At 42.7% G+C, this 13,710-nt stretch overlaps 1 protein-coding gene across 1 annotated transcript in view; it reads left to right on the top strand.

The window, feature by feature from the left end:
- MADD (MAP kinase activating death domain) overlaps positions 1–13,710 on the top strand; it is a 2,427,721-nt gene that overhangs the window by 521,739 nt on the left and 1,892,272 nt on the right. The window contains exon 3 of the mRNA XM_044082094.1: positions 4,361–4,581. Within this exon, the coding sequence (XP_043938029.1) occupies positions 4,520–4,581 (62 nt within the window). The 5' untranslated portion in view covers positions 4,361–4,519. The remainder of the gene's footprint in view (positions 1–4,360; positions 4,582–13,710) is intronic.

The following is a 13,710-nucleotide window of genomic DNA, read 5'->3' as shown; positions in this document are numbered from 1 at the left end:
TGTCTCCAATATCAGCTGGAAACAGTCTTAAGTTGTAAACTCCAAGCAAACAGTCTCGCATCAAGCAAAATGTCACTTAAATCAGTGAGGTGTGCAGGTACAAAGGATAGCCCCCTCTCCAAAAGAGACTGTTCAAACCTGTTTAGAATTCTTTTGGAAATAGTGTACTGATGTCCGACATCCTTCTCTCACATAGATTTCAACGATCGATTTCTGTGATCCTTCTCGATGCTCCATCCTCCTCTTCCATGTCCTGCTGACAGAACGTCCCCTGTCCTCCTTGTTCCGTATTGGTAGGGGCAAAGTAAAAAAAAAAAAAAAAAAAAAAACTTGTGATGTCGTGGAACACCCTTGCTTTGTCTGACATCAAGTTCGCGTCTCTCCACAACTCTAGGAACTTGTAATTCATTGGTGTTGCATAATCCTTCTTAGGAAGTGAGGTACACAGAGTTATTAGAATGTAAAATGCACTCTGTTAGAATGTAACTTCTAAGAACAGAAAAATGTTATACAGCAGTGACCTAAAGGTCTCCAGATACCAACTCCCAGCTGTCCCAAGTCGCACAAAAGTATTTAGGTTTCAAATTTGGCTTTTGTCTAACCTTCAAGTCATACATTGAAACAGTGGCCATCATGGCCAAAAACCCCAATCCTTAAACTCCAGTCATTTAATCCCCTCCCACCCCGAACTCATCTTGTCCTTTTAGTAAACATTTGTATGTCACACCTGGAGCATACCATGTTTATCACACACTATTTTTTTTCAGAATACCCATAAACTAAAAATCCTTGCCACCAGAATCTGCAACTTTATATTCTTAAGTTTTATGATGATCACCACTGCACTTCCCGAAACATAGACATTTGGCTCCCAGTTAGAGAGAAATCCCTCTTCCTTCTGTTTACATTTGGCTTTAAATTACTTCACAGTGGCTACAGCCCTTCACTGTGAGCTAAATTGATGTCATACCATTCTGTGCTCTTAAAAAGGAGAGGGGAGTTGAAGCCTTTACACTGAAGAACCTTTCAAAAAGATTTTGGTGAAAAAACAAATTACATGTACTCACTACCTCTCTAAAGTGAGGGAAAGGAAAAGATTAAAGGAATGTCTACCCAGCCTTTTGACAGTAATTCAAATGACACCTCAAACAGTGTTGTGGATGCAGCTGCTTTGATAGTGCATAGGAGTATAGCTATTTGTAATTAACTGTCTTTTTTTGGTAACTTTGTAAACAGACAAGTTCAAAACCAACCAAATCTGTTTTACACAAATATTGTAAATTTTATCAAAAATATAAAAATGTTGCTTTATGCAGTATTGTTAATTATACAATGACCCCCTATTAATGTTCCAAAATGTGCATGCTGATTGGCCAGATGCCTGTTGTAAATCCCACAATATACCAACGGAAAAAGGTCCGGTCACTTGGACTTTTTTCCGTTGGTATAGTGTCCAAAACCTTTTTTTTTTTTTTTTTTTTTTTTTTTAAATAAATAAAGAAAAAAATGCAACAGAGACTTTCTCTTCTACATTGCTTCTGTTTCAAAGCATTGATGTACTGGATATGCTTATGAGCGCAAGTCCCATATGCATGCTCAATACATCAGCACAAGGAAGCAGTATACTACCATCGGCGGAAGAACAGTAATGCGCCGTTATACAAAGACATTATTTAAGAAAAGTAAGTATTTTTTTCCTTAATGTCATTGTATAATAGCAATAACCGACTCCGTGGTTGTGGTATATTGAAATTTACCCATGGTTGGCTTTATTTAATCACATGGGCCTCGCCCTTGTGATTAAACCACTCTAACCGTGGGTAAATCTTCAGTATACCACACCACATCATCTATTTATTGCTTAAATGTAATACATATCTATCACATACTGTACATACTAACTCTCAAATCTTAGTGTGCTCACTCTATCAACAAATGAATTGTGCATTGCATAGTAGTTGTACCATTTCTACTTTGCACTATGCATTTCGTATTTTAATATTGTATTCTATAGCTATTTTTTTAGAATTGCATAGACTAATTGTATCTTTGTGATTTTTGAATTTCATGTGTCGTCTCTGTGTACACAATTATGTTAATGTAATGGCATTGTGTTTAGCTTGTGGCTGAAAGTGGTTATTCCACTAAGGGCATTGTTTATCTAGGGTTATGCACATTTTGCACAGCATTCTACATGGGCAAAAACTAAATGTAAATGCAGGCAAAGGATATATCAACACACATACGACATCAAGAAGAAAGATGAAAACAACTCCCTATATACACACATTAAATCCAACCCTACACACCAGTTTAAGTTTTACATTATTGAGCAAGTTAACTTAGGTGAGTGGGGGTGGGGGGTGGGGGGGATGGACGACCAAGTGATGATTTCTTAGAATTTTTAGAACTTAAATGGCAGCTTAGGACCAATGCCACCCAGCCATCAGGTGTAAATGAAAATGTTTCAATTTCCAGCATACTAAAACTCAACGCTAGATATTATTTTGGGTAGTTATGCATTGATGCCATAGGGTACACAATTGATATGTCACATAGGGTAGGAAATCATTTTTAGCTAAGAGTATTATATAAAAAACTGAAACAATTTTTTTAATTTTAGCTGCAATAATCTTTCAAGTGCACTGCGCATTGTAAATTATTTGTAACTGTTGCATGTTTTTACTAGTATGTTTTACAACATTGTAGCTGTTTATGCTGGCACTCTGAGGAAATTTTACTAATTTGAATATTATGCAATCAATTAATTTAGTATAATATATAAAAAGGCTTCTTAACTTATGGGTAATTGTTCTGCTGAAGTCCAGTTAACCAGAGGACGAAAGTGCTTAACCTCCATTGTTGTTTTATGAGTTTTAAAGTTAATAAATGTATGTTTTGAGCAGCACTCTACTCTGAAGTCTTTTCCCACCAGTGTGACTTCTTGGTTTCTGGATTGATTTGTTATACACACACGACTGCGTGCGCACACACCCACTTGTATATGTATATATATATATATATATATATATATATATATCTATACACACACACACTTATACTCACACTCCCATTCTTAGATAATTCTGCATGCCAGCTGCAACTGTTTGTGAGGCAGTGTATTTAGTAGATTCATTATGTGAATCTGCATGCAGTGTGCACCTTTGTAGTAACTTGTGTGTAATGCTATTAATAATGGTTGTGTGTGTGTGTGTCTGTGTGTGTGTGTGTGTAGCTCTACAAGAAAAGGCCGAAATCCCACTTTATCAAGTCTGATATGACCGAGACAACATCGCCGAAGTGGTAAAACACCGGCCCTACGGATTACTCAACTTTTTCACAGGGAAAATGGACAGTTGTCCAATATGCAACAAAAAGCGAAACTCATCCAGGTGGGGGGCTTCGCTCCCACACCCGCTGTAAATAAATATACCAACTCCGGGATTGCGCTATGGTGGGGAAAAGGGCAAATTTCCTAGTTTGGCCAACTGTCAGTTTTCCCTGTGAAAAACTTTGGTAATCCATGATGTGTGTTTTGCTACTTCGGCAAGGTCTCACTCATTTGGGATTCGATAATGTGGGATTTCAGCCTTTTAAGGTAGACCCATGTGTATGTATATAAACTGTGTGCATATATGTATGTCACTGTGTATAGAGTGGTACATGCATATTAGATTGTACAGGTATTTGATTGTGTGAGTACTGTATATATGTGCGTACAAGTGTATATGGCTGTACTTTGCATACCTCTGACTACAAGTCTCACTTTTGTAAAGGTTGTGTTCAAGTGTCTTGAGTATTATGAGTATGTATAGCCAAACATTGAAACAGGCAGTAGTGGATGTAAGGGGAAGTGGGCATTTTCTCTGCTTGGTAGGTACTGGATTACATAATCCCATGTGGCTCACAGGTCTTGATTAATGTGATAAATTGATAGGTAATAACTGAGGAGGGCAGTCATCCCAGCTGTGTTGGACACTCCAGGAGAACGTTTATCTTGTTTGTACCTGCATACAAGGCTATGTTGTTGCAAATGAGTGGTAATGGCAATATGTAGACATACATATCCTTTGTGTGTGATAATTCTGTTGTCTGAGCAGGCCATTTATGTTTGAGCTCCCAGGATCTGTAGAATAGAGTTGGTCAGCACAAGAAAAGGCACTTTGAAAGATTATTGTAAATAAGAACACTGGCATATAGTAGATGCGGGTGTAAACAGAGAACAAATAGCTTTGTAAATACAAGTGCAGAATTTTCAGCAGTAAACACATTTCTTAGTGGTTGTTGCATATTGTTTGCATGTGTGTTTTATATAATTTGTAACATTAACCATAACATTTTATTTTCTTTGTTTTTCTAGATTTGCTGCTAGTTTCCAGCTATTTGGATAACTGCCTAAATCGTAGCATGTCCTGTGCCATTAAAATGGATATGCTTTAGATTGCCATCCTCTTCATTGGTTGTATGATGGTTAATTCCTTTAAATTCCATTAAAATGACCTAGTGACGGAGTGGGACAATGGTGCAGAAGACTAAGGCATGTCCGCGACTTCTGGACTACCTGGTCGTCATTGGCGCTAGGTAAGCACTCCGTTCTTTGCTAACTTCTATTGTTGGATGAGTGTGTGTGAAGTGCCACTCTTTGTACTTTGCTAACAAGAAACATTGTACGGGCAAGGTGGGGATGAGGACCTGGATCTGTGTATGTTTGAGGGGGAGCTCACTTGGAAATGAGGGTTTGTGGGGCAACTGCCCATAAGAGTGTCAGTCGTGACTCTCCCGTTGGCAAAATAGCATGTGGAATTCTTGGACAAGTTTAAAAAAAAAAAAAAAAGACAGTACGTGAATCAGTGAATGTAAAGATGCCCCGTAAGTTAGCTTGTGGTAGGTATTCCTGACCATTGGGTATTTGGCATAATTATGTAATATGTATCGGAATGACCTGTGAAGTTTATCTTGGCCACCTCTGAAAGTAGACATTGTCTAGTTGGGCCTTTGAGGTTATTGGAAAATAAGTACTTCCATGCTCAATAGTTACAGTGAGATACCCACTATTTACCAAGCAGTGTTGGACTCTTCTGATTTCTGAGTCATCCTCATCAGCCCCCTTTTTCCCATTTTTTGTCGCCAACTCTCTCTATTCAGTGCCACACTCCTGCCTTTTTCAGCACTCATGCCTGTCTCTCCCAAATCTTCCTCACCAGATTGTCTTCTGCTTTTCTACACATGTGCCCAAACCACCGTAATTTGTTCTCTTTGATCTTTTCTGCAATTGGAGCTACTTTGGCTTCTGCTCTTATGTCCTCTTCTTATCTGTCCCACAGTGTGCATCCTGCCACCTTTCTCAGGCACTTCATTTCCATCACCTCTAGCTTCTTCAGCTGTTCTTCCTTTACTGCCCAGGTTTCTGTACCATGCAGTAGTACTGGTTGCGCCACTGTCTTGTACACCTTACTTTTCAGCTTCTTTGGCATTCTTCTGTCAGACTGCACCTGGTGTCTGCAGCCCCTCTGGTTCTAGCTTTGACCTCTTCATTCAGACTACCCTTCTCCTCAACCACCCCTCCTAGATACTTGACGCCGTTTACCTGTTCCAGCATCTTCCCTTCTATCTCTATTCTCAGCTTCTTCTGATTTCCCCAGTTTGCTGCCATTACCAGTCTTATCCGTACTTATTTTCATCCTATGTGCCTTCAGATTTGCATTCCATTCTCCTATCCTTTTCTGAAGTTCTAGCTCTGAGTCTGCCTGTTTTGCCACATCATCTGCATACAGCAGCTTTGTTGATCTGAACTCCTCCAACCTCTTTGCTAATGTAGTCCATCACTAGAATGGACATCAGTAGGGTCAGAGCTGAACCCAGGTGTGCATCCACTCCCACTGGGAAACCCCTTTGTGAGGCCGAACACTGTTCGTACTTGAGTCATTTGGGTCCTTGTACATAGCCTGCACTAATTCAACCAATGTTTCTGAGACTTCAAACCACCTCATTACCACCCAGATCAACTTTCTTGGGACCTTGTCATATGCTTCCTCCAAGTCTAGGAATGCCCAGTTGGACTTCTGTCCTCATCTCTAGCTTCTTCTTAAGTATCTGCCTCAATCCAAACATCGAGTCAAGTGTGCTGCATCCTGATCTGAAGCCGAACTGCTCATCTCTCATCTTGCATTCTACTGCTCTGCGTATCTGTTTATCAATCACCCTCTCCAGAACTTTCATGCAGTGTGGTACGAGTTTGATGCCTCTGTACTGCCCACAGTTGTGGATGTCCCCTTTGTTCTTGTGCACTGGCACAAGTATGCTTATTCTCCAGTCATCTGGGATATGCCTTTCTCTCCACACTGCTGTTATTACCGTCAGGAGCCATTTCTCCCCTCTCACCCAGCATCTTTATCATATTTGCTGTGACCTCATCTGAGCCTGCTTTCCCTGACTTCATCTTCCTTAGTGCTGTCCTTACTTCTTCTAAGGTGGGCTTCTCTGTTCTCATTATAGGTGGTTTCTGGAGCAGTACAGCTTCTGTGGGGTTTTCTTCATTCAGAAGCTGCTGGAAATGCTCCTTCCGTGTGCCTTTTATATCATGTGGACTGGTGAGCAGGTTGTTGCTGGCATCCCTTCTGAATGGTGTCTGACTATCTTCTCCATCTTTCTAAAAAAAATCGTACAGGTGCAAGCATCCTGGTACTGGCTACATTTGGCAGCTTAGATTCACTGCTGACTAAGCACTAAGAATTTGATTTATATTGCTCATTGTGTAGTTTGTTACAGATTTTATTTTGAGAAGATGAGCCATCGATTAAAAGAATGCATCAGGGATCATGTGTATTGCACCCATAGGAGGTTGGAATATAGTGCCCTGGCTAACATGCAGGACCCACATATACAATTGTCTTCCACGTTTTGCAGGTATTAAAGGAGAATATTAGGATGGGGGACATTGTTAATGAAATTGAAAATGTTGAGCTCAAATTGATCTTGAGGCTGGGTACACATTTAAGATCTGGTTTCAGTGATTCTATCTCCCTGAAACCTGTTTTGAAGATGTGTAAACTTAGAAAGAAATGAGTATGCTTTTTACATATGCTGTGTAGAATGGTGCTTTTGTTAATTGTTTCCTGTTTTGTTTTTAAAGAAGGGGGAGGGGTGCTGTCAGTAATTGAATAATTGATTTTAAATGGTATAAATGAAGATGTCCTTCAAGGATGCATCTGCAGTCCTTACAAATGGGTTGTCCTGTCGTCAGGCAGCCCTTCGGTCGGCCGGATTCCAAAGTCTGGGTCCGGCTTCGGCTGGTGTCGCACTTCACCCGATGTCATCGCTGCAGTTTTTCGGGTATAAAGGCATCAGCCGACGCCATTTTCCTCAGTCTTTCTTGCCGCGTGGCGCCCGAAGCAGAAGCTGTTCGCAAGTGCCGGTCGGTCAGATCCAGAGATTACTACTACCGAATACTACTTCGAAGACTTCTAAAAGCTAAGTACCCGTTGGGGACTCTTTCTTGCCTCAGCCGATGTCAGAGAAAGTGAATAACTGTTTATCTTGTGGGAAACAAATACCTCATAAAGATTTCCACTCCTACTGTATACATTGTTTAGGCCCAGACCACGACATAGCAGCTTGTCTAGCCTGTGCTTCTTTTAACCGACGGACGCTTAGACGTCGGTCGGAGTTTGCTGAACAGATTTTCGGCTCTGATTTTGCCTATATTATGCCGTCGAATCCTCCGACAACGCAAATTTCCAAAAAACGTAAAGAAAAGGACCGACACTCGTGGTCCGCGGTTTCGGCCGAAACCGTGATTAAGCAAACCGCGAGTGTCTCGGTTTCGGCCGAAACCGAGCAAGCGGTTCTTTCTTCAGCCGAAACCATGCCTTCTACCGAGGCCTCCTCTAACCTGGTAGAATCGGCTTCTGAAATCCAACCTTCTGTTGCGGTTTCTCAGGAATTATCAGACACTATTCCCCTGGATATTTCACCCCCTGCACGTGGAGCTGCCAGGCCTCCTGCAGCCATGTCTATTAAGGCCTTTGCCAGGGCTAAAGCAGCCAAAGCTTCAAAGACTGTGCCTGCCAAACCCCCCTCACACAGGCCCAGCACTAGCTCTCATATGCTTTCTTTGGCTGAGGATCTAATTTCTTTAATTTGTGGATCCCAGCCTCATCCAGACAGGTCCTCTCTCCCACCTCCAGAAAAGAGGCCTAGAGCAGAGCCCCCTGAACCAGTATCCACTGATGATTCCTCTGATGACTCAGAACATACAGACCCTCCTGAGGCTTCTTATTCTCCTTACGAAGACTCTGATGCTGAAGAGTCCATTCCTTCAGCCTCTCCACCTGAGGAATTTTCCTTTGGGGAAACCTTGCATGCTATGAGGGAGCAATTTCAGTGGCAGGGCCAAGATTTCTCAGACTCCAGAAAAAGGCTTAGAACCTTTCTACATTTGCCACAACATAGGCCTTTAGCTATACCTCCAGTTCTTTCTGTTGTAGATGATGCATTTAATGATGCTTGCACTGCTCCTGATTCATTACCTCCGGCTCCTGATAAGCCCGATAGGTTCTACAGGGTCCCGGACACTCATCACCATTTATACAAGGCTCCTTTTGCAGATCCAGAGACTATCTCCCAGGGCCCTAAAGCTGTAGCAGCTACTTCTACTAAAAACCCCCTCCCCTCCGAAAGGGAATCCAGGTCCTTAGAGAGATGGGGTAAAAAAGTTTACACTTCTGCTACCTTGTCAGCTAGGGCTTTGAACTGCCAATTTCATATGATTCAATATCAAGAGTTTATGCTTGACCAGTTAACTAAAAAGCTGTCCTCTGAAGAATCTTTAGATAAAAAATATGTTCAGGAAATGGTACATAACATACAGCAAGTTAGTAACCATTCTTTAAAATGTGGCTATGATGCACTGGAGGCTTCCTTTAGATCAGCCATGACTGGCACAGTTATCAGGAGACATGCATGGTTGAAAGAACAGGCATTACCGGACCATGTCAAATCAAAGCTTTTGGATGCACCCATGGACAAGGTCAATTTATTTGGTTCCCCTGCTCAGCAGGTACTAAAAAAGATGGAAGAGAAGGCGAAATCTGTACAAACGGTGAAAGATTTCTTACAGGTTCAACCTCCAAGGTTTAGCAGGAACTGGCCCTCCAAGAATTGGTCCTTTCCGGACTCCTCTAAGACACAGAGAGGCAGGAATAGGCGTTCTAGAGGCAGAAACCAATCCAGGGGTGCCTACAGGGGACGCCAGTGGCAAGGTAACAACCAGCGAGGCACGGACGCAGCCACCACCACTACAACAACTCAATCACAGTGACTTGACAGTGGCACCGCCTACCAGGGAACAACTAGAAGCACCCTTAGGCGGAAAGCTAACCTTATTTTCAAAGAACTGGCATTGCATCACAAGGGAAAAATGGATTTTACAAACTATAGACCAAGGTTACAGGTTCCATTTCCATACTCTACCAGGGAAGAGAGGAATGCCAAACCTACCACCTACTAAAAGGGCAGAAGCTCTAAAGCAAATATCTCAGCTATTAAGAATGAGAGCTGTGGAAAAGGTACCATCTATGGAGCAAGGAAAGGGATTTTACTCCAGACTCTTCCTGGTACCAAGGAAAGAAAACAAATGGAGACCCATTCTAGACCTGTCTGCTTTAAACACATTCCTCATTGTTCCAAAATTCAAAATGCTGACCCTACAGCAGCTTCTTCCCATGCTGGGCAAGGAGTCTTGGCTGGTAACTCTAGATCTCAAGGAGGCATACCTGCACGTCCCTATACGACCAATTTGCAGACGATACCTCAGATTTCTTGCAGGATCAGAGCATTATCAATTTTCAGCATTGCCCTTTGGCTTATCTACTGCGCCCAGAGTGTTCATGAAATGCCTGGCATCAGTAATTGCTCATTGCAGACTTCAGGGGATCCAAATTTATCCCTACCTGGACGACTGCCTGATACAAGCGGACAACAAAAGCAAGCTAACAGAAGACTTACAAAGAGTCATTTACCTGCTGCAAGCCTTGGGATATACAGTCAATATAAAAAAGTCAAGGCTGATTCCATCCCAAAGAATAACCTTTCTGGGTGCAGAGCTGGACACATCAAAACAAATGGCATTCCTAACTGCAGAAAAGAAAGAGCAACTACCTCTCTACTTCTTGGCGTTAACAAAGCAGAACCATCTAACTGCAAGAAAAGTACTGCAAGCTCTAGGCTTCATGGCATCCTGCATAATTCTGGTCCCTCATGCCAGACTGCATACGAGAAAGCTACAGTGGTACCTAAAGAATTTGTGGTCCCAACACAAGCACAGCCTAGAAACCAAAATTCCAATAATCCCATTCCTGAAGCAGGAGTTCCTATGGTGGGCTCAGGCCTGTCAGTCAAACACAGGATTGCCCTTCTGCAACAGTCAACCAAGCCAAACCATCACGACAGATGCCTCAGACCTCGGTTGGGGGGCACACATGCTGGGCAAGTGCATACAAGGCTTATGGACTCAAGACCAGCTGCGCCTACACATAAATCTAAAGGAAATGCTGGCAGTAAAATTGGCAATCCAGTCATTCAGACCATTTCTCCAAGAAGGTCAGTTGATAAGGACAGACAACACCACAGTTATGTGGTACATCAACAAACAGGGAGGCACACATTCATGTCCTCAATGCCGGCTGGCACTGGACCTATGGGATGTGGCCCTGAGCTACAACATTCAGTTACAAGCAATTTTTGTACCGGGAAAAGAAAACATTCTAGCAGACATATTAAGCAGAACTACCACAGATGCCCACGAATGGATGCTACATCCGGACATCTTCAAAGCCATCACAAGAGAATGGGGATTACCACAAACAGACTTGTTTGCATCCCCACTCAATCACCAACTAAAGAAATTCTGCACAAGGACGTACCACCCACTTGCTTGGAAGGTGGACTCCCTATCTTTCAGTTGGAAAAACCTGACAGCATACGCATTCCCACCACTTCCTTTGATGCACAAGGTGCTTCTGAAGATCAAAGAGGACCGTCCAAGGATCATTCTGGTAGCTCCAGACTGGCCAAGACAACATTGGTACCCATTGCTGAGGAGCATGTCTCGGGAACAAATATGGACACTACCCCTGATCCCATTACTGTTAACACAGAACAACTACAACATCCTGCATCCAAACCTGAAAACTCTGCAGCTAACTGCCTGGAACATTGCATAACAGCAATTAACCCAAATTTATCCCAAAGGGTTAAAGACATAATCCTGGAGGCTCGTAGACCTTCAACAAGAAAGAATTATGCAGCAAAATGGAAAAGATACCTCATTTGGAGTACTGCAAAGGGAGAAGATGTGACACGGGTAAACATAGCCAACATCCTGGAGTACTTGGCAGAGCTCTTCCACACAGGCCTGTCCTATTCCTCCATCAAGATACATGCATCAGCTATTTCAGCAGAGTACAGCTTGGATCCTCCTGTCTCCTCTCATCCTCTGCTCAGACAGTTTCTGAGAGGAATTAAAAATGTAAAACCTCCCAGGAAACCACCATTGCCAGCATGGGACTTGAACTTTGTGCTAGAAAAATTGACACTTCCCCCTTTCGAGCCAGCAGCAACAGCAGAATTACAATACTTATCCTGGAAGACTGCTTTCCTGCTGGCAATAACTTCAGCAAGAAGGGTCTCTGAACTACAGGCATTAATGGCAGTGCAACCCTTCCTGATCTTCCATCAAGATAGAGTGTCCATGAGAACAAACCCTACATCTATGCCTAAGGTGGTATCCAGAGTGTCATTAAATCAGGCTATCCACCTACCTACATTCTTCCCAAACCCACAGAACAGGGGAGAAAGACTCTTGCATACCTTGGATGTACATAGACAATTACGCTACTACCTGGACAGGACTAAGTCCAATAGAAAAACTGACCAGCTTCTGGTAGCATATGCCACAGGAAAGGAAGGAAAACCAATTTCAAAACAGACAATCTCCAAATGGATTGGAAATTGCATTAGATTTTGTTACTCCTACCATGGAAAGAAAACTCCAGAGAACATCAGGCCTCACTCCACAAGGGCTACAGCCACTACCACAGCTTTCTTACGAGGAGTGGCTACCAAGGACATTATAGAGGCTGCTACTTGGACCTCCGTGCATACATTTGCCAAGCATTACAATTTACCTTTATACTCTAGATCCCGAGCAGGTTTTGCCACTGCTGTTTTGCAAGGGATCCTAGCTACACCATAATCTCTACTTTTTCCTCCTACCCTTGTTTAGCTATGGTATTCTACCCATTTGTAAGGACTGCAGATGCATCCTTGAAGGACATAGTACAGTTTTGTACCTACCATAAATGTAGATGTCCGATAGGAATGCATCTGCAGTCAGGATTACCCTCCCACCTTCCCCTCTGAGGTACTCCTAGGGTATTTGCCATCCTTCAGCCAGCTTGGGGGGGATCTATTATGGTGTATTTGTTTGTATATATGTACATACATGCTTATTTTATGTGTTTGCTCTCTACTATGTGGAAACATTGGCATTTATCCAAATTTAGCCATCCAAGAGGGCACCTGGCATCTGGGGCAAGAAACACTGAGGAAAATGGCGTCGGCTGATGCCTTTATACCCGAAAAACTGCAGCGATGACGTCGGGTGAAGTGCGACACCAGCCGAAGCCGGACCCAGACTTTGGAATCCGGCCGACCGAAGGGCTGCCTGACGACAGGACAACCCATTTGTAAGGACTGCAGATGCATTCCTATTGGACATCTACATTTATGGTAGGTACAAAACTGTACTTTCAGTTTTTAGTAAGTGTGTCTGAAGAAGCAGTGTTATCATTGTGAAAGCGCTTAACATCTATCATTAAAGCTGAGTTTTTGAGAAGTCTGGTTCTTGGTGCCTAGTACTTGCACAATTTTTGTACTACTACTTTTTTGTGTGGTTTATCACTGGTTTCCTGTATTTTTGCTTGTTGTGTTTTTTATCTTTCTGTCTTTGCCTTGCAACCTGATATAGTTTTTGTGTCCCTTATTGAGTCACTTTCCAGAAGTTGGTAGAGTGCCCCTGATGCCCTATTCTTTGCTATTGCAACTTCTTTCTTAGCTTCTTTGTTAGCCAACCAGTAGTCCTTCCTAGCCTGGTCAGTCTTTTCTGTCTCCCACTTCTTCCTGCACTCCTTTTTTCTTTTGATGACTTCCTGGACTTCTGCATTCCACCACCAGCTTTCCTTGCGTCTTTCCTGTAGTACTAACACATGCTGTTTTTAGGCACTGCCACACCTATTTTCTCCTCTTCTTGAGGTACTAGAGCCCTGAGTAATTCCTTGAACTGCTGTACTTTCTCTCCAGTGAACTTCCAGGTCTTCATCCTGGTCTCTGTTGACCTTGGAGCATTTTCTGACCACTGCTTGCAGCTGATTGTGTCAACTAATGTTTTTTGCTGTGGGCCAACTGTTTCACTGGGTATGACTGCAGTCATAGATTCTACCCCAGTGCCTTTTCCGTACTAGGAGGAAGTCTGCCTGAGTTGCATCTTGGCTACTCTTGTATGTGATCTTGACTCTCTCTTTTTCTGAACCATGCGTTGGCTACTATTAAGCCATTTGCCAGACAGAAGTCTAGAATGGCTTCTCCTCCTTTATTCCTGTTGCTCCACCCATGTGGACCCAGGCAGTCCTCATATCCTGTTCTGTCTGTCCT

This window comes from Protopterus annectens, chromosome 9.part0 (assembly GCF_019279795.1).
Source record: "Protopterus annectens isolate FY-2018-M chromosome 9.part0, PAN1.0, whole genome shotgun sequence".
NCBI lineage: Eukaryota > Metazoa > Chordata > Ceratodontiformes > Protopteridae > Protopterus > Protopterus annectens.
This window is presented reverse-complemented; position numbering and strand designations above follow the sequence as displayed.